At 36.1% G+C, this 24,152-nt stretch overlaps 1 protein-coding gene across 2 annotated transcripts in view; it reads right to left on the bottom strand.

Annotated features, from left to right (window-relative positions):
- The window catches only part of LOC103022380 (1-phosphatidylinositol 4,5-bisphosphate phosphodiesterase beta-4), a 129,313-nt gene that overhangs the window by 9,311 nt on the left and 95,850 nt on the right, over positions 1-24,152 (bottom strand). For both annotated transcript variants that reach the window (XM_007232816.4, XM_007232819.4), the window contains exons 20-34: positions 23,187-23,284; positions 22,985-23,077; positions 21,603-21,753; positions 21,412-21,496; positions 19,962-20,086; positions 17,737-17,788; positions 16,059-16,161; positions 15,725-15,889; positions 6,031-6,235; positions 2,737-2,825; positions 2,464-2,614; positions 1,439-1,488; positions 1,216-1,281; positions 748-863; positions 572-647 (exon numbers count right to left, since the gene is read on the bottom strand). In XM_007232816.4, the coding sequence (XP_007232878.3) occupies positions 572-647; positions 748-863; positions 1,216-1,281; positions 1,439-1,488; positions 2,464-2,614; positions 2,737-2,825; positions 6,031-6,235; positions 15,725-15,889; positions 16,059-16,161; positions 17,737-17,788; positions 19,962-20,086; positions 21,412-21,496; positions 21,603-21,753; positions 22,985-23,077; positions 23,187-23,284 (1,625 nt within the window). The remainder of the gene's footprint in view (positions 1-571; positions 648-747; positions 864-1,215; positions 1,282-1,438; positions 1,489-2,463; positions 2,615-2,736; positions 2,826-6,030; positions 6,236-15,724; positions 15,890-16,058; positions 16,162-17,736; positions 17,789-19,961; positions 20,087-21,411; positions 21,497-21,602; positions 21,754-22,984; positions 23,078-23,186; positions 23,285-24,152) is intronic.

The following is a 24,152-nucleotide window of genomic DNA, read 5'->3' as shown; positions in this document are numbered from 1 at the left end:
CTGTGTGCCTAGCTACTTGCTTTTATGCACTTGTGACCATGGAAGTGACTGTGGCTGAAGTTCAATGATGTTAAATGGGTGAGGGAATAATTTTGGCAATATAGTGTATCTACTAAAGACAGATCTGCCCAAAAATATTGACTACATAGAATATATTGTTAATATATAATATATATTAATATATAATAAAGTCCCATTTGTCTGTGTGTTTTACAGCACTTTATTGTGCCTTACCAAGTGGTTTATGTAATGACATGAGCAAGTAAACTCTATTCATGTGCAGTAAGTGTTTTATTTTACCATTTAACCTTCAACCTAAACAGAACTAGAAAGGATCTCCAGCACAAGAAGCCAGAGTTGGCATAAGTCCACTTGTTTCTTTTAACAAGATTTATAATTCAAGAGAGCCATTTTGTAAGTGTTGCAGTACTGAGAATTACTTTGTATTTGATATTTGATGACAAGTTTAAAATATGGAAGAATCTTTAGGCCCCCTAAGCCTGTACATTAGTGTTTCTGGTATTCTGGTCCCTGGTCAGCAGCATGGTGAGTGAGTGCTATGGAATGATACCTTTGCTTTGTGGTCTGTTGTGAGGTTCTCTACTTTTATTGCAGTCTCCTTCTTTAACTCTGAACAGTTGTTTTCTCTGCAGAGAAGAAAATCCATGAGGAATAATTAATAAGCATTTATGATAACACGCATGCATGTTTTCCTTAAATGTTTGTTGATTTAGCTTCTTGAATTACCCCCTCTTCTTGATTGCTTTCTCCAGAAGCTTCTCCAGTGTAAATTTCTCTTTGTCATGTTGAGCCACCATCTTGTCCACTTGGGTGCAATGAGATTTCTGCATGGCATTGTGGTCCTAAAAAACAGACATTCAGCACAAACTATCAGCTTCTAATTTAGACAAGAGATTCTGCCTCTGTTTTCTCGGTCGACAACAAAGCCCAGTTTTCTGTTTATCAGAAAGAACGTTCTAACACCACAAAGAAGGTGAACTTCTTACTGAGGGAACCAGTCATCTTAGCAATTCTAATGAGCGTCTGCTGTTGGGTCCAGGATCAAAGATGGGCAAAATGGCCTTTGATAACATCAGCTGAGAAGATGTACTTACTAAGATTCAGGCGTCATGGAGAGAGGAGATAAAAAAAGAAGAAAAAAAAAAAAAAACAAGAGAACACTTCATCACAGACTGCATCTTAAAGAATACCAACCTTTGCATGTCTTTTCTTCAATGCATTCAGCTCTTTCTGCTGCTTCTTGATCAGTTTCACATACGACTACAGAAAGAAGATTATGGGATTAGTGAGCTGTGACTTAAGCTAGAACTGCTTCAATACAGGGTTTATGGCATTATGGTTAATTAAAAATAGTGTTTTTGTAAAACTGCATCACAAAATCACATACAAAACAATCAGGACAAACAGAAAGATTTACCTTCATCTGTTTTAAGTCCTCAATGGTCACCTGGTTAACCAGGGCAGAATCTATGAAGATGAACAGCAATAAGATAAGATCATTTGGCATTTTACCCACACTGTACGACTTTTTATATGCATGAGATTTGCATAAATTCATTAAAACCTTATATATAAAGCACTATTTTAAGTTATAGTAGTTATAGTATATAGTTGTATAGTTATATAGTTTTACAGGGCAAAGATTTTTAAGGTGACATCTAACAAGGGGTTATGAGGGTTTCTTGTGATAAATATGGGGGTGTATCAAATCAGAAAAAAAAATAAAACAAACAAAAATATAAATATACTTACATATTGCAAAAAAAAAATTAAGTAAGTAAATGTGCAGTATATTTGCCAGTGTAAAATCGACACCCCTGGGGTCATTAAATGAGTCGTAGACTATCAATAGCATTTGGACCAATCACAGCTGCTGCTGTCTGTGTCATGTGATGCATATTTACATTTCTGGGGAGGTGCACATTAGACTATGGTGTAGGGTAAGTGGCTATGTTGTAGGTTCAACACAGAAGTATAAACTATAAGTTTGCATTTGTGCACTGCTGTGTGCTCATGTGTGCATTACAAGTGGGGGTGTACAAGCGTTGAGGATGCAATTGTGACCATTCACTGCCAAGACAGCAATGAACATCTGTTAGTGGCGCACCGGTGTTTTTCATGGCCAAGATAGCAATACACAAGAAATTCACCTCAACGCCAATCAACATAGATTTATTTGTAAGCATCTTTGCTATCTAAGCGATGCAGGAGCAAAGTGTGAAAATAGAGTGTGTATCTTGCACAGAGTGTATTAGCACAATGTGTTAGTTTAGGTGTTTGACTGAACACTGGCAAATTTACTGTGCTCTTCCTTAGGTCACAATACTTTATTAAAACTTTATAGTATCTCAATGTGATGCTTTAGCCAACAGCTAACATGCTAACAAGCTGACATTTTAGCCTCAGCCACAATAGAATAATCTGTGCACTGATTTTCCTCACCTTTCTTGGTTTCGCTGCTGTTGTTCTGAGTGGCAGTAGAGGTCTGGCCCATGTCTGAGCTGGTCTGAGGAGTCACATTAGCCTTTACCTGATTCACCTTGCCCTTCTTATCATTCTTGGAGCTTTCGTTTGGCACATCTGCTATGTCGCTCTACAGAAAGAGAACAAGAGAATATGTTTGCTGAGAACAGTTTTTAGCCCCACTGCATGAAGAGCAGCTCTACCTCAACAAATAAAAACTTTTGGGCAAACTTTTGGTAAAAATGAGCTTACCGTTTCTATACCAAGTGCTCTCATTTGGTCTGCTCTCTTCTCAGCTATGGACAGGAACTTCTTTGGGTCAGAAAGAGCGTCCACGATGGCTAGAAAACAGATAGAGACAGAGAACACAAGAAATTGAGCATGGGCACCAGTAGAGGACAAGAAGCAATGAAAATCCTGCAAACATTAATTTACAGGAGAAATGTAATTAACCGCTGAAAATCAGAAAACAAATAACAACAATAATAACAACAACAAGGAAGGTTCTAAATACAAAATGCAAAATATGAAAAAAACCCTGAATAGACTGAATGGTTCATGGTTATTGATGTGTCCACTCCTCTCCTCAGGCAGAGCCTTCATGAATATACCGTGCTGGACGCTGATCAGCGCTTCGGACTGAGCAGCTGTACAAAGGGGCCAGCTGAATGCAAGACAATGACTGTGGTTCTACACACTCCATCCACCCACTCTCAACAGCCCCTTAACCACACACAGCACTGAAAGAGAGCTCACTCACCATTCAGTGCATGCTAATCAAACCCACATATTCATGCAGGTTATTATAATCTCTGAAAGGTGAGATTATGAACCTCCAGAAACCCAACCTACTGCCAGCTCTGCTCTCATAACCAACAGAACAAAGGCTGACCTGGGTACCGGCTGCACACAGTAGCCTACAACCTTTAAGGTCTTCCAATGGTTTATTTTAATATCTCTCCTCTGGTACATGTTATCATAATCTATATCTGAGTGTGCAACACAGTGAAGCCCACAGTACAAAAAAAAAATAATACAAAATATTAATAAATAAATTCAAACTTTTGCAATAACTTTAGCATAAATGTGATTATTAAAATTAACTTTAAACTTAAATGATGACCATTTTAATTATCTTAACTATATTAACAAAAGCAAATTACTTATAGTTTATTTGGATTAATTAGACTGAATGCCAGAATTTAAAAAACACCACTATAAGGTTGGATACACAGAATAAGTAGCCAAATAAAATATATTTTTATTGGCTATATTTTTTATGACAGCACATTTATCATTGTTTAATAGCTAATCATGCCTTAGGTAGTGTGAGTGGAAGGCAAGGTGAACTAGGAATTAAAACAACAGTAAAAGCCACTAAATAATGCAAAATGACAATCAAATAAATCAAATAATACAAATAATTATAAATGTATACTTCCATTTTGTGTTTTTTGCTAACAAATATATATAATTAATGTTTATAGGCGTTATTATTTACATCTTCTCTATTTTGTAGAAAGAAACTGGTTACAAATGTATAAATAAAATAATATTTGGGGGATTTTTTTTTATACAATTCGGACAAAAAAGCTTAAATAAATCTTAATGCAGTTCTGGGGTCTGTGTTTTAACCACATTGTTCTGTGGTTGTAGGAACAGTGTTTTGACACCATCTGGTGTCAAAATAATCTGGTGTTCAGTAATAATCAGCAGCACATCTTATCTAATGTGTGCACCTAAATTATTAATTCCTAACACCAGAGATCAGATCAGGTATCAGATCTGTATCAGCTGATACTCGGTTCAGATCAGATCAAAATAACCTGATTGGGATATCCCACTTTCTTTCATTCTGAAAGTTAGCAGTTGCCATAACATCCACAGCTCACCATATCCAGCCTGTTTGTTCTGTTACAAAAACTCATCTCAGAGTAGCTGCTTTAAGAACAGAAGGGCACTGGAGGGTCAGAGGGAGTCTGCAGAGGCCACCAGCATACCTACACACATACACATCATCTGGACAAATCTGGAGCATGGCTGAAGGGCAGAAATGTGCTTTGAATGCAGTGGGGGACAGCTCTAAAATCAGTGGAGGACTGCTCTGAATACAGTGGGGGACCGGGGACATGGGACGCTGCAGTGCCAGAGATGATCTCTAGCCGTTAAAAAGTAGAATTTTTCTCGCACTTTTAAAGAGAATAGTATGGAATATTACCCTCTTTAGCATTATATTTTTATTTTTTAAAGAAAAAAATCAGCCCACTTTTCAGAAGCCTGTGGATCCCTGTTTATATATGACTGAAAAACATCAAGAATCACTGCTTTAAGCATGACTGTGATCTAGCTGCATATTGTTGCCCTGAGGCAACAAATTAAAAATCCCTGTTTTAGGAGGTAAGTGAAAACAAAAGAGCGAAAATAGGCTTTAAAGAGGCTTTCAAGTGCACTTCTTTACATATTGAAAAAAATGAAGGGATAGTGTAGTAATCAAAAAAGTGGTTTGTTGCTTGAGGGCAACACCATGCAATATAGGGTTAAGTGAGAGTTTCACAGACAGAAATTAAGCAAAGTCTTGGACTAAACAACAATTTTAATGAACATCCCTGACCGGAAAATTGTCTTTAAGACTTACACAGTACAGACAATTAAGAAACAAAAAGAAAACTGCCTATTGTGTTTACTTGGCTAGTATGTCTACTTATAGTATATGTGTCTTTATCTTATTTATGTCTTACTTATTTAGAATTGTTTTCCAATTTCCATTTCCAATATTGACATCCATAATTTCCATGACTTTTCAATGTTCTCAAGGCAAATTTCCATGACCACGTGATCTTTAAACCATCAGTGCAGACATGGACAACAAAAAACAAAAATCAAATAAAACTACAATGACTGACACAATCTTTAGTAATAATAGGATATGTGTAGATCCTGAGAGCTCCGTTGTATGTATTGACTTTACCAAAATGTTCTGGGTATTTTTATTTTTTCAAAACTTATCCAGGTCTGAAAATTGTTATTTTCAAATTTCATGACTTTTCCAGGTTTTTCATGATTGCACGAACCCTGTATTTAAAAGTATCTCTTATAGTGTAAATAGCATGAAATAAAATGCAAATAGTATTTTTTATTGCAATTATTTCTGGGACAATACACAGTCCAAAGAAATTCTTAACCCTTATCTAAAGTCTGTATATGACAATAACATTTTACCCACTCTAACCCAAATGAGCTTATTTAAATCGACTGACTTAGCCTCACACAGCCTCCTGCTTTTTGGCATGTATTTTAGTGTGTGTCTACAGCATGTGTGTGGTCGGGTCGGAGAGCTGTAGGTGGGTGCACTCACTTCTAGGCTTTAGTCAGCTCTGACACCCACACAACCTACCACCATAAGGTTAGGTCCAAAAAGCAGATTCATAAAAGCAGGGTCACACGGCAGCGTAAGGCAGTGTGAGACAGTGTGAGGCAGCGTGGGAGTGATTGTGTTGTAAGTGAGCTGTATGAAATGTATCATGTGCTTTGTGTAAACTCATTCACCTCCGAATCCGTCAGGAACGTAGGTCTTGAGGACGATGTTGCAGAAGACAGTAGGGAGAGACAGGGGTTTGTTTCCCTCATTCCTCAGAGAGATGTGTCTGTAGCCGGCCTGCAGGCCGTCCAGTGGCAGGATCCTCTGACCAATCAGCTTATTATTGTCATCATACACAGCAATCCTCAATACGGCCAGATCCGGGAGGATGACCTGTGCTCAGAGAGAGGAGAGAAGGAAGGGTTAATATCTAACAACTGCAGGGAAGTAGGGAGGAAAAAATATTAACATTTATGGAATCTTGGAAACTGCTTCAATGTAATGCTAATTCTGTAATGTTATTTAAATGTACTAATTGCATTATAATTTAATGTGTCTTTATTGCTATGAATAAACCCACATTTAGTACATTTGTAAATTTGGTGTACCCCTAAGGATCAGCAACATTCAGACATGCAGACATGCTTTAAAAATACATTAACACTGTTTTATCCTCAATCTCTTATACTGACATCATATATATAAATTAGGGATGTTAAAATTTTATTGTTAATGCACATGATAAATTTGGAGTTTTCTTATTAATTACACCACCAAATTTGACCCCAACTTCCACCGTAATCTGCCCAGCCCCAACACAACACGGATTTCTTTTTGGAGCGGTTCGCTTGTGGTGAAAAAGTGATCTGGTCTGGTCTCGATTTGACCCAGCTATCAAATACAATTATTTTTAATTGAGCTAAACTGCTTAGAAGGCACAGTGTAATCTGACATATTAGCCAGATAATATATTGCTATGAACAAACGCTGTCTCTGCTGCTCCATGCCTTAGTGTGATTAATCGCAGTTAACCACAAAATATTGTTGTGATTAATCCGAATAAATTTTTTAATCAATTGACACCACTAATATAACTACTACAAAATAAGACTCATATTACTATCCAACATTCAGAAAAAGTATTCATATTTTCTATTTCTATTTCTATTTCTAAAACTAAACAAAGAATTTATTTTCTTCGTCGTCTCCGATCTTTTGGAGCTACTCGGCAGATACACCTACTGTTCTATACTGCTGTTATTTTGAGTGTTCTGCAGTACTGTAATGCTGTGTGGTACAATTGCTTGTCCTTATCTGAAAAGTCTGGACTGAAACGCTTGATCAAAGTTTGCTCAAAAATTGTGGGTCAGCGTTTAGAAGGTCAGTATGAGACCGCTTCTCATAACAACACAATGCGGTTAGCTAAAAACATTCTTTCTGATGCTAATCATGTTCTGAACAGCGAATATGTACTTCTCCCATCGGGACGACGATACAGTGTTCCGCGGTTTAATAAAGTCAGACTGAAGCACTCTTTCGTGCACCAGTCAATCCTTAAATTGAACCGGGAGCCTAATCTATAGTCATACAAGATCTTTATGAAGCGAGATGATGCGAGCGAACTATGTATTTAATGTACCCCCTTTTCTTTTTTTTTTTTTTTCCCTTTTATAATGGCTTGTTTGTGCCCTTATATATTGTGTTGTTAATGTATGATGTTGTAACGGAGCTACTGTTTTTATGCAAAACAAATTTCAGATCATGGATCTGACAATAAAGTATTATCTAATCTATTATCTATTTTACTTTGGCACAAACATGAAGACCAACCAGTGTACAATTCAAGTAACATGCTTATTTTTAAACCAATTCTAACCAAAATTTTGTATTTATAGATTGAAAAAAGCATTATATTGTTTTGTAGACCAGTTCTATCCAGGCAAATACATCTTAACAAATACATTATTTTACAAAAAACACCAGAGCAACAAAATAGAAATTCACAAAATCTACAATTCTAATCACAAGCAAAAACACACAATTATGAACCCAATTGGACTACTGACATCCCTAAAACAGTTTAGCAAACCTGCTTTAATGCTTGTACTGAAACATCAAGTTTCCATCACCCACACTCCGTCATGTTCTCTTGAGAGCTTTAGTTCCCTCAAGAGCTGCCATCAGTGGAGTGAAAGGTTATGAAACGTGTCCATCAGTTCAAATAGCACTAAAGATGCAGAAGAGAAGCATGGCACTGCACTGATTTAGTCATTATGGCACCCCCAGGAAATGCAGGCAGCATAGCTAACATTACAGCCTCAGATATCACTGCATATAAAGGTTTACAACCCCAAAAACATCTGTTCTGTCTGGATTTGTTTAGCTATTATTTAGTAGCTACAGGCAGTAACATAATTCTTATGGGTTTGCAGTTTTGGGGCATTTTCTTTCATTTAAATATTTGAAGAAATAGTTAAGCTAATTAATTTCTGATTTAATTTCCTTGACTTAGTCCACATACAGTATATAGCAGATTAATTGAACAGCTTACTTGAATATCTTAAACTGGCAGTGATAGCAGTAGCATTCTTCATTTGTATATTTATTGATGTATCATACAGTGACAGTGTCAATAATCGCAATCTGTCTTCGAATACAGCCTCTGAAGGATGCGGCCCCTAAATTGGGACACACTGTAAAGTTTTTGTCCCCCACGCGATGCACTGCGAGAGTTGTGTGAAGCACTCAGGCTAGCATGGAACGTTTTTTAAAAAGAAGATTGCAGATTCAGATAACTCTGAATCAGAGCCATTAACTTCTTCATCCAGTGGTAGTTCAGCAGTGAGTGTAGCAGAGTATTTCACTTGTTTGAAAAGTCAGCAGGTTTCGCGCTAATTGTGACGCGCTATTTTATTTCATAAAAAAAAATGACATCTCGCATATATTTAAAGGGTGTCGTGATAGAACAAAGGTTGAGAAACGCTGGTCTAGACAGTAATGGTTACAGCACTATAGATCATGCACCTCTATCTGAGCATGCACTGTTGAATGAACACTCCTCCTCATGACCTTTAACCTGCAGGACAAGGACACATGCAGTGAACCCAGCACTGCAGATACACACTACAACTCAACAGCAGATAAGAGCAAGATGGAAGGAGGGGTGGAGGGAAGAGTTAAGAGAAGCAGATAGATTGATGTAGATAGAGAAAAAGGGATACTGGTTTAATCTGGAAATTTCAAAGAATGTCAAAATAAGCAATAAACTATAAATTGTCTGTACTAGTAAGCTAGCAGTGGACAGATGAAAAACACACTGGCAAAACCTAACCTAGTCTAGCCCTGGCCAAACTGCTTTGTTTTCTGGCACTGGTATTCTACTATCATGAACCCACTCACCTGTCTATACAGCTACAACAACTGTTACACCACCAATTGATGAAGACCAACTGAATTGAACTCTACAAGTTCTAGACTCTAGATCTGAGCAAGGCTTGCAGATTTTAGGTCAAATGTCTTTTACACTGTTTTTGACTTTAAATTACTACAGTAATTACTAGTAACCAACCTGGAATCAGCCTCTCAAAAGTTCTAAGCAAAAAGATCAGTAACAAAGTGAATATTTCCCAGCACACTACTCCAATATGCAGTGTTTCTTCCTTTAACATACACTTCATAAGTCAATATACATCTCTGGAAAAAATTAAGAGACCACTTCAGTTTCTGATTTATAGGTAAATGTTTGAGTAAAATGAACATTGTCATTTTATTCTATAAACTACGGACAACATTTCTCCAAAATTCCAAATAAAAATATTGTCCTTTCAGACATCAAATAATGCAAAGAAAACAAACTCATATTTAAAAAAAAGTTCAGAAATCAATATTTGGTGGAATAACCCTGATTTTTAATCACAGTTTTCATGCATCTTGACATGTTCTCCTCCACCAGTCTTACACACTGATTTTGGATAACTTAATGCCACTAATGGTGCAAAATTCAAGCAGTTCAGTTTGGTTTGATGGCTTGTGATCATCTATCTTCATCTTGATTATATTCTAGAGGTTTTCAATTTAGTAAAATTAAGGAAAAATATAGTCATTAAGTGGCCTCTTATTTTTTCCCAAAGCTGTTTACAAAAAAAAAACAACAACAACAAGATGAGTTCTGTTTACTAAAGAAGTCTTTGGCCACAGTCAGCAAAAGCAGGTTTGGAGAAACAAGGAACTGCCTCTTATGAAAATTACACCTTGCCAACTGTGATTAATGGGGGGTGGATCTATCAGCAAATAATGGAGTCAAATCTCAGCTGAAAACTGAGAAAAAAAATGCCTATACAACAAGATATTTCAAAAAACACCACGCCCACTGACCTAATCTTCAAAGAAAAATAGGTAATTTTAGCTTAAACAAGCTGTGCAGCAAGATGAACCAAGAACAGACCAGAAATAAATACCACAGTCCTATTATATGCAACAATATGGAACTTTAAGGTGGTGTTTAGAAGCAATATACTTTTGTGCCACGTCTTTGTGCCAAAAGAAGTTAGATGTAATTTTGCTGATACTGACGTAATTGTGTGTACCAGGTGGATGGGGTATTGCATTACTGAAGCTGTTTGGGCATGTAACATTTCTTGATCCACTGTGACATGTGTGTACTGGGAACATGTCATAAGAAAGCATTACCATCTGCAGTGGACTGTGACTGGTGGCATTTGGCGAGAATTGTCCATGCGGACAGAGAAGCAACTCACTACCATCCACATCCACAAGAGACCTTACATGCATATCTCACAGGTCAGTGCAGCATACTTTTACTTTCATGGGATAAAGAAAGAGTATTTTAGAAATGTACACAATGTGTATTACACAACGTAATCAATAGGCCTATTTTAATGATCTGGTGCTCAGAGATATTGATCTTATATTAAAAAATCCAATATAAAATCTTAGTGCTTGATTATTAGCCAAACGTATTCTAAGTAAGTAAGTATGCCTCTTTTATGAATGCAAGAATAAGATAAGATAAAATACAAAGTTTTAATTAATTTCATATTTTATGTAAACTTATTTCAGACATTATTTTTTTTTTAATGAACCACCCTCCTGTCTGGTTTGATGCCGGGGTAAGTTTAACATTGAGAGGTTTCTCTAACTGCCCGCTCTCCAGACTAACTCCACCACCATGGATAGGGTGACCAAACGTACGAATTTCCCGGGACATGTCCGTATTTCACGTCCTGTCCCGGGCGTCCCGTTTTTTTTTTTCAGAAAGTGAGGAAATGTCCTGGTTTTTAAATTACCTTCATTGGACTAGAGAGCAGTAGACAGCGTGACTGTCAGCGTGGAGCCCTCCCTCCCCCCCTTCCAGTGCAGTCTCACAGTAACAGCACATACAAAACTCTCCACCCCTCAAATATAATCTGTGCTCTAATAGGTGTAGAAAAGTGACACATTTAGGTTTGTTAATTTTCACAGGACACTGAATTTGAGAAGGGCTGCCCTAATGTTTGCGTATGGCTGAATGTAAAAATATCTTTGTAGAGGATATCCTGTGATATACTGTATAAATGTTGTAGGCTTTAGCTCATGTCATTGTAATACCTTGGATAACAGCAGAACTGATGGTGTGTGAGATCCTGTGTGTCAGTGAAAGGGTTACTGCAGCACTGGGGGCTTAACAACACTGATGCCTGTTTGAATGTGTGTGTGTGTGTGTGTGTGTGTGTGTGTGTGAGTATAAATGAGAATGCACAGCACCATGGAAATTATACTAGTTATATTTACGGGTAAAATTAAGTGTAACAGGGCTGTGTTTTTGCAGTAGTATTTGCAAATCTGCAAATTATCTATTCATGTTGTTTACTATTATGTTATTACTATATATATATTATATTTGTGAAATATGTCAGGTCTCATATCACTATATATATATATATATATATATATATATATATATATATATATATATATATATATATATATATATATATATATATATATATATATATAGTGATATGAGACCTGATAGTATTATATATATAAATCTAAAAGCAATATTAAACAGTCAGAATTAAGAGATGCAGATTCATGCAGATATACGCACTTCCGTTATCTCTGGCAATAATAATCTTCTATAAGTTAATCAGAATGTGTGTGTTTATAGTGTTTAGAGTATTCTTAATGTCTGCAGAAATCTTGCAGGGCTTTATCTGAAATACAGTTTGTGCTTAACATCTTTGTATGTGTTTGTAATGGCAGTGCAGACTGTGTGTGTGTAATGAGGGAACAAAGGCAGTGATAATGGCTGTGCTGCTGTGTATGCGTGTGTGTAAGCGATGCGGTTACAGCAGCTTTGTCAGCGGTGTGTGTGTGTAAACTGGGAGTGTGGGGGATAACAGCATGTGCTATGTGTGTCTATAGGTGTGTATGTGTGTGTATGTGTGTGTGAATGGAGGTTAACAGCAGTTAATGTGTGTGTGTGTGTGTGTGTGTGTGTGTGTGTGTGTGTGGAGAGCGGGCAGCACTGCGGCAGCTGTGATTTATGGCCTGTGCTGGAGTCTCAGTGTCATGGCTGAGAGACTCTACCATTCTGCTGGCCTCAGCATAATAGCCGTGTTCTCTCTCTCTCTCTCCTTCTTTCTCTCTTTTTCTGTCCTCTAGCCAATAAAAAAGCTTAAAATACAGCTATTGAGCTTTAAAACGCTATTAAAGTGATAATAGTTTTTTGGCTTTTGTCTTTAAAAATATTCAAATAAAATACTTTGGCACTATTAGTCACCTCATATCTAGACATAGATCTATATCTATATACAATATTTGAGATGTTTTGTTGACTTTATTTATTGTACAAAAAAAAAATTATTCATTTAAAACATTTTTTTAACTTTTACTTTTTAAATATTTTTAACATGATAAACCATCTGATTTCTTTCCAGTCAGACATTTGCATATTTTCTTAAAATGAGCAAAATTAACTTATGAAGAACAAGACATGTTTAAAGCAATAAAAAATATCTGGAAATAATATTTTGTTTAATTTCCTAACAGAAATGAGGATGATTAACTTGATTTAATATTACTTTTAATGCAGTGAATAGATACAGCTCTGGAAAAAAAGTGATCACTTCAGTTTTTGAATCAGTTTCTCTGGTTTTGCTATTTATAGGTAGATGTTTGAGTAAAATGAACATTGTTGTTTTATTCTATAAAATACAGACGAAATTTCTCCCAAATAAAAATATTATCTTTTAGAGAATTTATTCGCAGGAAATGGCTGAAATAACAAAAAAAAAAATATATAGAGCTATCAGACCTCAAATAATGCAAAGAAAACAAGTTCAAATTAATTATTTTTGAGTATTTTTTAATATTTAGTTTGTTTCAAGAAAATACTTTTGCAACAAAAAAAACTACAAAAAGATTTTATACAGTAATTCATTAGAAAATTCATTAGAAACTAAAATCTACAAAAACATCTTCCATAATACTAAAATGCAGAATATTTCGTGCCAGCATATAAACTGCAAACATATAAAAACAAAACAAAAAAATTATTCCCACTAAGCTACACAGATGCTGTTATCATGATGCAGTTATTATCACAATACAAATATTTTTTGGTTTAAAAAATATTATTGCAATATTATTGAGTATGATATGATGTGGCACACCCCTAATGTGTAGAGTAGCTAATACAACCAATATGTACAGTATAGACTGTAGCATAGAGTTGCATGTGATAATACTCTCCCCAGACAGCACCCCCGACCCCCCCCCCCCTCTGTTTCCGAGTCTCAAGTCTGTTCTCTATTGTTCTCTCTAGCAGGGCTCTGGCTTTACTCCTCTTATGATAAATGGCAGCGTCAAATTCATCTGCTTCATCTTGCTCATTGGCACAAACTCCACAAACCTCACTTTTCTTCTCATCATCTTTCTTTCATCGCTCCTTTATGAGGTCTTGCTACCTCCCTGTGCACACACACACACACACTCTTACCATTCTCTCTACAAGCCTCTCTCTCCTCCTTGTCACTTCCTTTCATTCTGTCCCTGCGACTGCGACATTCCCTTTCTCTCATTTGGCTCTTATTTCCTTTTCTCATCGTAGTACGTCGAGCTTTGTTTGTGTGTGTGTGTGTAGCAGTTTCCACAAATCGCTCTACAACTCCAGCAAAAAAAAAAGCTTATTATGCATTATTGCCACTGACCATTCATTTAGTACAATCTGCGCTAGTGTCAACCACAGCACAGTGAAAACACGACTGCTGTGTTAAGTGAACATCACTGCTGAGCGTGTTCTCATTTTACAAACATATGAGAGGTCAGGAAACTCGATTTCCTGTTAATACAACACGGTGCAGATCTGAAGCTTCTGCAAAACCAGCGTGTGCAAGTTCTGACATTATGTGCAGTTGAACTAGTTTTTTTTTACGACATGTTTATTTTCTTGACTTAACAGACAAAATAGATTTAGTATGCTGTTCACAATATACTAATTATACATGTACTTATCATACATACACTTCAATACTCATACACATCTTCTCAATACTTATACAATCATACACATCTTCAGGGGTGTCATAAGATGCATCTGTGCTGCACTCTAAGAAGTGGCGTAGCGTACGGTGTGCACTGCGGAAGTGTTTGGAATGTGAGGAACACATGGTGGGATGGCAGCTGATGAAGCAGCAGCAGTCTGAAGTTTTTAAATAAGAATAATTCACTGTGACATTAAAAGACAACAAAAGCCTAGTATAAATATTGTGGCATCATGGATCAGATTCACCTGAAAAAGGGGTTTGTTTAAAAGGTAAAAGGTTTCTTTGAAGAGCACTCCTTTAAAAAGTATAAAAAAGTTGATAAACGTATCCTGTACAACAGAGGTAGCTCTTGTTTTTTTCCCCAAGGGGAGGTTCTGATGAGAGACAGTTTCATCATAACGTTTTTAATGGTCTCTGCAACTGCACTGGGGGTACTTTTAAAGTTTTGGATTTTTTTTCAGATTGACTGACCTTCATTTCTTAAATTCTTTTTTTCTTTACTTATTTGAGTAGTTCTTGCCATAATATGGATTAGAACGTTATTCAAATAGAGCTATTCAATGTATACCTCTAACTCTACCTCTTCACAACTTTAAAGCTGATGCTGTTAAACACATTAAGAGAACAAGAAATTCAAGTAACGAACTCTTGAAAAGTTCAGCTCAACTGTTAACTGAAAGTAATTCCGCTACATCATAAAGCTGACTAAGAAAATCCAGCCAAGCTGTGTAAAACCATCATCTAAGCAAGAGATGCCTACTAAAAATCTAAAATTAAAGAAATCTAAAAACAAAGCTATCAAACTGGCTTGTTTAACACCATATTTTTCTCTTTATATTTTGGATGACTGAACTTGGGATGTTCTCCTCCACCAGTCTTACACACTGCTTTTGGATAACTTTATGCCACTCCTGATGCAAAAATTCAAGCAGTTCAGTTTGGTTTGATGGCTTTTGATCATACATCTTCCTCTTGAGTATATTCCAGAGGTTTTTTATTTGGAAATTCAAAGAAACTCATCATTTTTTCCCAGAGATTTATATATGAACATTTACTAGTTTCAGGATGCAATTATTTATCAATTGTTTCTCAAGAAAAAGATTCTGAGGAAGTGTGGATTCTAGTTTTTCTAGCACTACTGCGTTTCTCTTTGTAAGTAAAAGAGGAAATGATAAACGTGACTCAGTCACGGTCATTAAGCTCCAGCTCTGCACTGCCATATATCCTATAAGAGATGCTGAAAGGTGATATTTCCCAGTAGAGCTTCATGCAGCTAAATAAGATCAGGAGACACTAACTGAATTTCCATATCATTACTCATCACTGTGCTCACCTTTCTAAAGACGAACGGCTCCTCGTTGTAGGCAGGGTTCAGTCCGTTGTTCATCACCATGCGGGTGCGGAACTCTTTGCGGATGGTGTCGGTGGGAAGGCCATACATATCCACCTCCACGTACGTGCCAATCTTCTTATCTGATAAAAACTGACCTGAGAATACCTGAGATTGACAGATATACGTCAGATATAAGTAATTCATCTCACTACAGATCAACTGGAAGACAATGCCAGGTTCAAATTAGGCCAAAATCTAAGGGTTTTTGTTTTGCCTGACAATTTTGATACAACTGAAGAAAAGTAACACAGGCAGTTAATTTAGAATCTCTAACCTGAACACTGCAGGTAGCAGCAATGACCCCGTCCACCGGCGTCTCAGAGAACGGGTCAAACATCCTGTCTGAGCGTCGCATGAAGTCTGGCTTCTGCAGGTACCTGGAGGTCATGCAGAGAGCAAATCCATGTTTCTGCACTGGTTTCGTTTCTGCACTGCACACATCAGCTGCAACAGCAGCTCTCTAAAAGTTTGTTTTATTCTAGAAGTTCTGAAAAGGACGATGGGGTAGATACTGAATCAGTTCTCTGATTTTGCTATTTATAGGTATAAATTAAAAAGAGTAAAAAGAACATTGTTGTTTTATTCTTTGAAATATAGATGACATTTCTTCCAAACTCCAAATAAAAATTTTGTCATTTAGAGCATTTATTTGCAGAAAATGAGAAATGGCTGAAATAACAAAAAAGAAGCAGAGCTTTTAGACCTCAAATAATGTAAAGAAAACAAGTTCATATTCATAAAGATTTAAGAGTTCAGAAATCAATATTTGGTGGAATCACACTGGTTTTTAATCACAGTTTTCATGCATCTTGGCATGTTCTCCTCCACCAGTCTTACACACTGCTTTTGGATAACTTTACGCCACTCCTGGTGTTCAGTTTGGTTTGATGGCTTGTGATCATCCATCCCTTTTTTTATTATATTCCAGAGGTTTTCAATTTGTAAAATCAAAGAAACACATCCTTTTTAAGTGGCCTCTTAATTTCTTTCAGAGCTGCATCTATCCTAAAATATTATATATATATATATATATATATATATATATATATATATATATATATATATATATATATATATAGATAGATATATATATATATAGATAGATAGATAGATAGAGAGAGAGACAAAAAGGGTTAAACCACTTTGTGTTTTATGTCTTAGTTTTAAAAAATATAAAACCTTGCCATGAGCAATAAATTCCTGATGAAATCTAATAGAAAATAAAATATTGGCAAAACGTTTTTTTAATTGTTATTATTTGATGGTTCTGACTTTTAAAGCGTAAAACAACCTTCATCAAAATCAAAGTCAAGAAATAATAACCAGTATAAAAACAGCATATAAAAATAGAAGATTAATATAGTTGTTGATCTTGCGGTTAAGGACTATTCTGAAAGCTGTTGAGAGTGGAAATCAATCCTAACATGTTTACAGTGGCATCAGGCAGTGCTGTGCCTTTAAGGCAGGTGTTAATTATTTTTCTGATTAATTGTTCGGAAGAAGATTAATGACCTGAGCTTTTCCCATTACAAAAAACCCACGAATCGTCAAACACGGGTACACACACACACACACACACACACACACACACACACACACACACAGCAATCAAGTTGACAGTGCCTGCTTTCTAATGATGGGCCTCCACTCCTGTGTATTTCTCCAGTGCAGAGTGCAGTGGGACTCAGTAGAAAGGCAGAGAGTATAACTCTGACACACACGGGGGGCTGTAATGCTCACAGAGTTTATTCCCTCAGGCAGAGCCTTTAGATGGGTGATCTCCATGCAGCGGACAGCCGTGTGTGTGTGTATATATGTGTGTGTGGGCCGATATTTAGCGAGTGCTCATTTGTGCTAATGCAGATCGTGGATATGAGCCGCCCCTGGCTATATCTAATGAGATGTGACACTTTAATTGATGAGTTTTGCCATGACGAGGATCCCACACTCACCCACACGCGCCGTTATACTCAAACTTCCCCTGGTTCAGCTGCATGGCCAAGTCTGCAGACACAGAGAGATGAGAGAACTGTAATAAGCTTTCTAGTTCTACAAACTACAATTTAAAACCTTGTCTGATGAAACAAATCCAGCTTAAACAGGGTTTTAGTGCAGTTCAGATAAGACAGGCTAATTTTACTTTCAAATCAAGACATATACAGTAGTCTAGTAGAGTTATACAAACGTATTGATTGGTGGCTTCTGTTTTGCAATGTTAAATACACTTCTAGAAAAAAAGCACCTTTCCATTTATTGGCTCATACTGATTTCAAATAAATTAATAAGATTACAAAGGCATCAGTGAGTAATGCAACAATAGCATCTTGATTAAGTATAATTGTGGTTGTGTAAACAGGTTCACCTTCTCTCTGGAGGTTAAACAAAGGGTGTTCAAGCTCTTTAATTAAATACAAATTCCTGTTTTTCTCATGAACCCTTACTTTCCCTGACTCTCCTGCCAGTTCAGCACTCAGTAGTTTCACAAGAGCCATATGTTCTGAGCCCACCGCCGGGAGCCACAGGGCAGCATCTGTTAAACAACATGCTTCTTTGTATATGGGTGAGTGTGTGTGTGTGTGTACAGCCTTTACACATGCAAACGACTAAGTAAGCAAAGTGAGCACACTTTTGGCCCATCTTCAGTATTGCAGGGGAAAGAGATTTGAGTAAATGTGTAAAAGACTTGGTTTCATTGATCTGAAGGTGACAAATAACCAGCATTTATTTTTCAGGAATTTTTAAGGAATTTAATAATATTAAATTAATATTATAGTATGCATTTTTCTTAAAATTAAATGTAGGTTTGTGTGATCTTATTTTATTATATATTTTATATATTTTATTATATATTTTTTTATATTCCACTACTGCATAAAAAGTCCTTCCAGCAGGGGTGGGCAATATGGCCATAATATAATATTATATTATATTATATGTATGTTATATAAATATATAACAAAAAAAGTAACAAAATAAAGTGCATACATATAAACAAATTAAAGTAAATACTGTAATTTACAAAACAAAAACAAATATAATATTGCAATATTACTATATATATATATATTTTTATTGTGTATATATTTTGAGACATTATTGCGTACGACTACAATTTATTCCAAAACTATCAGCTGAAAAATTGTTTGTGAGGTCTTTTAGTACAAAATAAGAGTCTGTATCTTGGTGGGATATTAAAATAAAATTTGACAGCGACATTCAATTTTAGATAGATTAGGTAGATTTAAGCTAGATTAACTTGAACTAGAGGTCCTGTAAGGCAGTTTTTTTATAAACAAAAATCTGAAATGTTTTGAGTTGATGGCTTAAATAATTTTTAAATCATCGTTCTGAACCCTTTATCTGCTGAATTCTACAAATTAATGCACTCTGATGTCTTTTCATGAAGGAGTCAAGTTAACCTCAACAGCAGGTGTGATATTTGCCATAATGCTCAATCCCGACAACTCAAAATCAGCCTCTTATTATATGTATTAATTACTAAGAACTTGGTTGTGTCACCAAGGATACTAATCCTATATTATACCACAGTTAGTTCCGACCCTGCAATGTGATTGGCTGAGAGGCGTTCTATGAGTGCCGTTATCAGATGGTAATGCACTGTAACTGAAGCTCTCCATGTAATACTCCGCCACATACAGGTAATCTAGCAACAATGCAGCGCTTACAAGCCAAACAGTGCAGCTACAAACAGAGCAGCAATGGAACTATTTTAACTCGCAGAGTTTTTACAACCAAAGAGATCTTAAATCTTTCAATAAACAGTGATAATGGAACTGAGGTATAATCACAATAATACACTTGAGGTTCGTGCTATAATATTGGCACTGCTGTGCTGATCTACATTACTCGGCCTATGACTGCAGAACAGCAGTGCCAATATTACATGTTATAGCACGAACCGTGAGTGTATTATTGCTTAATTATTACACAGCTAGTGTTACTGTGATGCTTTTTCCTCTAAAAGTCATAGTAAATTCAGTGGTGCTTTGTCTCTTCACTTCTCTAATGCATACTGTATGTGTTTGTGTGCAGTATGGTGCACATTCATTGGACATGTGTTCCCCATGTGTCTGTTCATACATGTACATGTTCATCGCGTGCTTGTTTAGTGGTGGGGTTGCTGAGGCTCAGGCGCTGCCCCAGGGCAGAGCTGTACCTGGGGTCTGGAAGTTCAGAGACACCATCTGGCAGCCAGCGTTCCAGAAGATCTGAGGCATGTAATTACTGGAGTCCACGCGGCCTCCTTTGGGGTAGATCCGGCTCATCTGCCGCTTGTTGTAGCTGTGCGTTGGCCGATGAGGAAAATGCACACAGGGAGGGGCATGCAAATGGGCAGCATAGTTATTTATAACTTGTAACAGCAGGGGTCTAAGCTGCATTCCCAAGAGATGGACATGCAGAGATGACAAAGCTACACGAGTCCCCTTATAAAGAGCAAAGGCACTTTTTTAAAAGTGGGAATGAAATAGCCGATCTGACTTTGCTTAAAGGTGAAGCAGGACTTGCAAGACTTTAATGGCCTCCATGATGAAGAACTGATCATATAAATGGGTGCAATGCATCTCTCTATATTGTTGTCCACCCCTTTATACCGACTTTGCAGTTAATACAATGACAGTGTGGGTAATACCAGATTTCACAATACTGCCACCACCTGGTCATAAAATGTATATGTCTGTTTCAGAGTCTGCAGCTTAAAAAGTAAAGGCTATCCTAAAAATTCTGCCAGTTGGTCCATTAAACACCTAATTCTTACATTTAGAGATGTAAAGAAATAGTGAAACTATATCACAATAGATAAATGAGATAACACAGATAAATACAGATATTAAGAGACAAATTATTAGATTTAAATCAAATATTTCATAATAGTTGTCATACTCTAAAAGAGCTTTAGGCAACAATGTGCCACTGCCCTAAAACTTATGCCTTTTTAGCACATCTGTAGTTTCATGAGAACATGAGTTTCAATACACATCCAAACCTATTTGAGTGTCAATTATCACGCACATAAACAATATTCATGTACTGTAGTAGATCAGCACAAGCTGTATATGGTGCAAAACCTGAAAAAAACACATTTGTCTACATGTTATTTAAGTTAAAATTGGTCACTCATGTTGGTGAAGGAGCACTACTACAGTTTGCTACATGATCTAGGATTAATTTTAGTCCAAATGTTAAGTTAAATGGTCTAATTTCTCGTTTTGAAGCACCTCTTGGACCTTGCTTATAACTTTACTTATGCTTATGACTTATGCACTATGACCTACCTAATACTTAAAAAAACATTAATACTACTTAAAGCATTTGGCATTATGTGTTCTTTCCACCATTGTTGCCAGTATTTGTCATTTCACGTTTTCCATAATGTGAAGTAATGTGTCCAAGTAAATGTTGTTTATAATTTTTACATCTTATTCATACTCATATATTGATATCAGTACTGAAATTGACCTATATGAAAATTATTTAAAAAAGATATTTGCATCAGCCCACCACCCCAATATTGGCTCATTCGAATTGGATGTATAGCATTATTAGAAATGAGAAATATTATGATACTGTATCTCTATATGTTTCTGTTCATCAATGCAAAAGGATACTTTACAAACTCAATAGCGTTGGTTTTCAGGTAGCCTAAGCCAACAGACTCATTGAAGGAGGACATGTTGTGATGGATATTTTTCTCTGAAAGGAAACAGCAGAGAAAAAGCATTTAGGATAATCATTATTGAAATTAATCAGTATTCAAATCTTTGAAAAGCCTTTGATTAATTGATATTAAACTGTGTACCTTCTGCTATTTCAAAGCTCTGGAACTTGACTGGCTGGGCGTAGTTGACCATGGCAGAGAGGTAAGGGTGGATGTTGGTTGTGGCTCCTTCATACTTATATGAGGCAATAAGTTGTTGCTCAGCATCTGCATCCTCAGGTGCATCCCCACCCTAAAGAAGGACATCAGAGCAAAATGTATTTAACCATAGCAAGAAGTAGTATAAAGCAGCCAACCAGTGTTCAATTATGTTAATTATTTATATCAAGTATAAAAATAAGAGTCTTTTTTAGTGTGTATGTAATAGGCATAGTGTAGTTAAACAAAGTAAACAACAATAAACCCCAGTTGTTGTGCATACTGAGAAAATACCTGATGTCAGCCATACAGAAAGTGCAATAACACAGTTATATAATAATGATTTAGTAGTGCAAATTTGTAAGAATGTAAACAGTGGACAATAAATAAGCTAGTAGTGCAGAATACGGTAAAACTATAAAAATATTATAATAGGGCATCTCGGAAGGTGTGTCCAAATACAGTGGCCTTGTAGATTATGGCAGGAGTTTTTCTAGTTACATCACATGTCCTTATGTACTTTTTCACATACACAGTCTTCGGTTACCTAAGCAATCATGGAAAATGGGTCTGTGGCACAACTTACACACTGTCACTTCAAAACAAGAGGCCACTAGGAAAAATTCTGGAAAAAATAAGAGACCACTGCAAAATGATGAGTTTCTTTGATTTTATGAAATTGTAAGCCTCTGGAATATAATCAAGAGGAAGATGAATGATCACAAGCCATCAAACCAAGCTGAACTGCTTGAATTTTTGCACCAGGAGTGACATAAAGTTATCCAAAAGCAGTGTGTAAGACTGGTGGAGGAGAACATGCCAAGATGCATGAAAACTGTGATTAAAAACCAGGGTTATTCCACCAAATATTGATTTCTGAACTCTTAAACTTAAACATTTATGAACTTGTTTTCTTTGCATTATTTGAGGACTGAAAGCTCTGCGTCTTTTGTCATTTTCTTCAAATAAATGCTGTAAATGTCATTTTTTGTAGAAATGTCTGTAGTTTATAGAATAAAACAACAATGTTAATTTTATTCAAACATAAACCTATAAATAGCAAAATCATAGAAACTGATTCAGAAACTAAAGTGGTCTCTTAATTTTTTTCAGAGCTGTATGTATAGCAATAATATATAATTCGCTGCTCACTCTGTTTGTGTGTGTGTGAATCCATTTAAATCAATTTGAATTAAAATGTATTCATAAAGCACATTTCACAACAAATGTTGTCACAGAGCAGCATTACAGATATTTAGCTCCAAGCCTCACTATTCAGTCTTTTACACATTTTTCTTATTTCTTAAATGGACCAAATACTGCACCTTCTTTTTGTTATCAAGATCCGAAGCCTCTGACAAATCAGTCACGTCTGCTTCTGTAGCCTCAGAAATCTCTGTGATTTCATCATCAGGAATCTAAGAGAAAGTTAAAAAACAAAGACAGGATTTAAATAGGTCACATTATGACATTAGAACACAACTAAACTGAGCTGCTGTAGGTTGAGGATACTGAAAAGCAGCCCACCTTGTCTTTCTTGACGCTGTTTTCTTGTGTGTCTTGTTCACTGGGCTCTTCTGACGTGTTGCGGGTTTTCATATCTGAGTTGACCTCCTTGCTGTCAGCTGTTAAACAAGCAGAGCGCCCACACTGAACATTAACCAAGACTCAGCAGTCTATGGCATTGAAAACAACATCACTAGAACGGTAGAAGTAAAACCATATCAGAATAAATGTCCCAACATCCCTTTCTAAAGGGATGTTTCTGCAAATTAGTTTCCAGGTAAGGCAGTATAAACTGGGCTTACTGCAGATTTTGAGTTTTTCATCAAACTTGCCCTTTAAGCTTATATTTTCTGTTGAACTAATTTAATTCAACATTTTTACAAGGCCCAAAAATTTGGAACAGATCATTATGAAAATTAAAGATAATTGCTGATATTCAATATATTACATTTACATTTCTGCCAGTTCTAACAGATATATATATATATACAATATTTTATTTAAAATATAGAAACAAGGATAAATAAACATTTAATAGTAACATTCATCAGCAATGTAACAACATTACTGCACATTTTTTTTTTCCTACATTGTGTAAATGAATACTGAAGTCATCCAGATTATGAAGGAACACATAAGGAATCATGTAGTAACTTAAAAAAAAAAAAAATACTCTGTGAAACATTTAGGTGCTCTTATCTGTGGTGCTGTTAACTTGCGGCTTCTGAGGCTGGTAACTCTGATAAACTTATCCTTTGCAACAGAGGTAACTCTTGTTCTTTCTTTTCTGGGGTGGTCCTGATGAGAGCCAGTTTCACCATAACATTTTGATGGTCTTTTATTAAGTAATTATTGCCATAATATGAACTAGAACATGACTCAAACAGGGCTATTCACTGTAAAAAAATGTCCAAAAAACTATCCAAAAGATGTCTGAAACCCAAAACATCCATTATTTTATCAATATTTAGTGCAATGGTGTTCCTT

Source organism: Astyanax mexicanus, chromosome 1, assembly GCF_023375975.1.
Source record: "Astyanax mexicanus isolate ESR-SI-001 chromosome 1, AstMex3_surface, whole genome shotgun sequence".
NCBI classification, from domain to species: domain Eukaryota; kingdom Metazoa; phylum Chordata; class Actinopteri; order Characiformes; family Acestrorhamphidae; genus Astyanax; species Astyanax mexicanus.
This window is presented reverse-complemented; position numbering and strand designations above follow the sequence as displayed.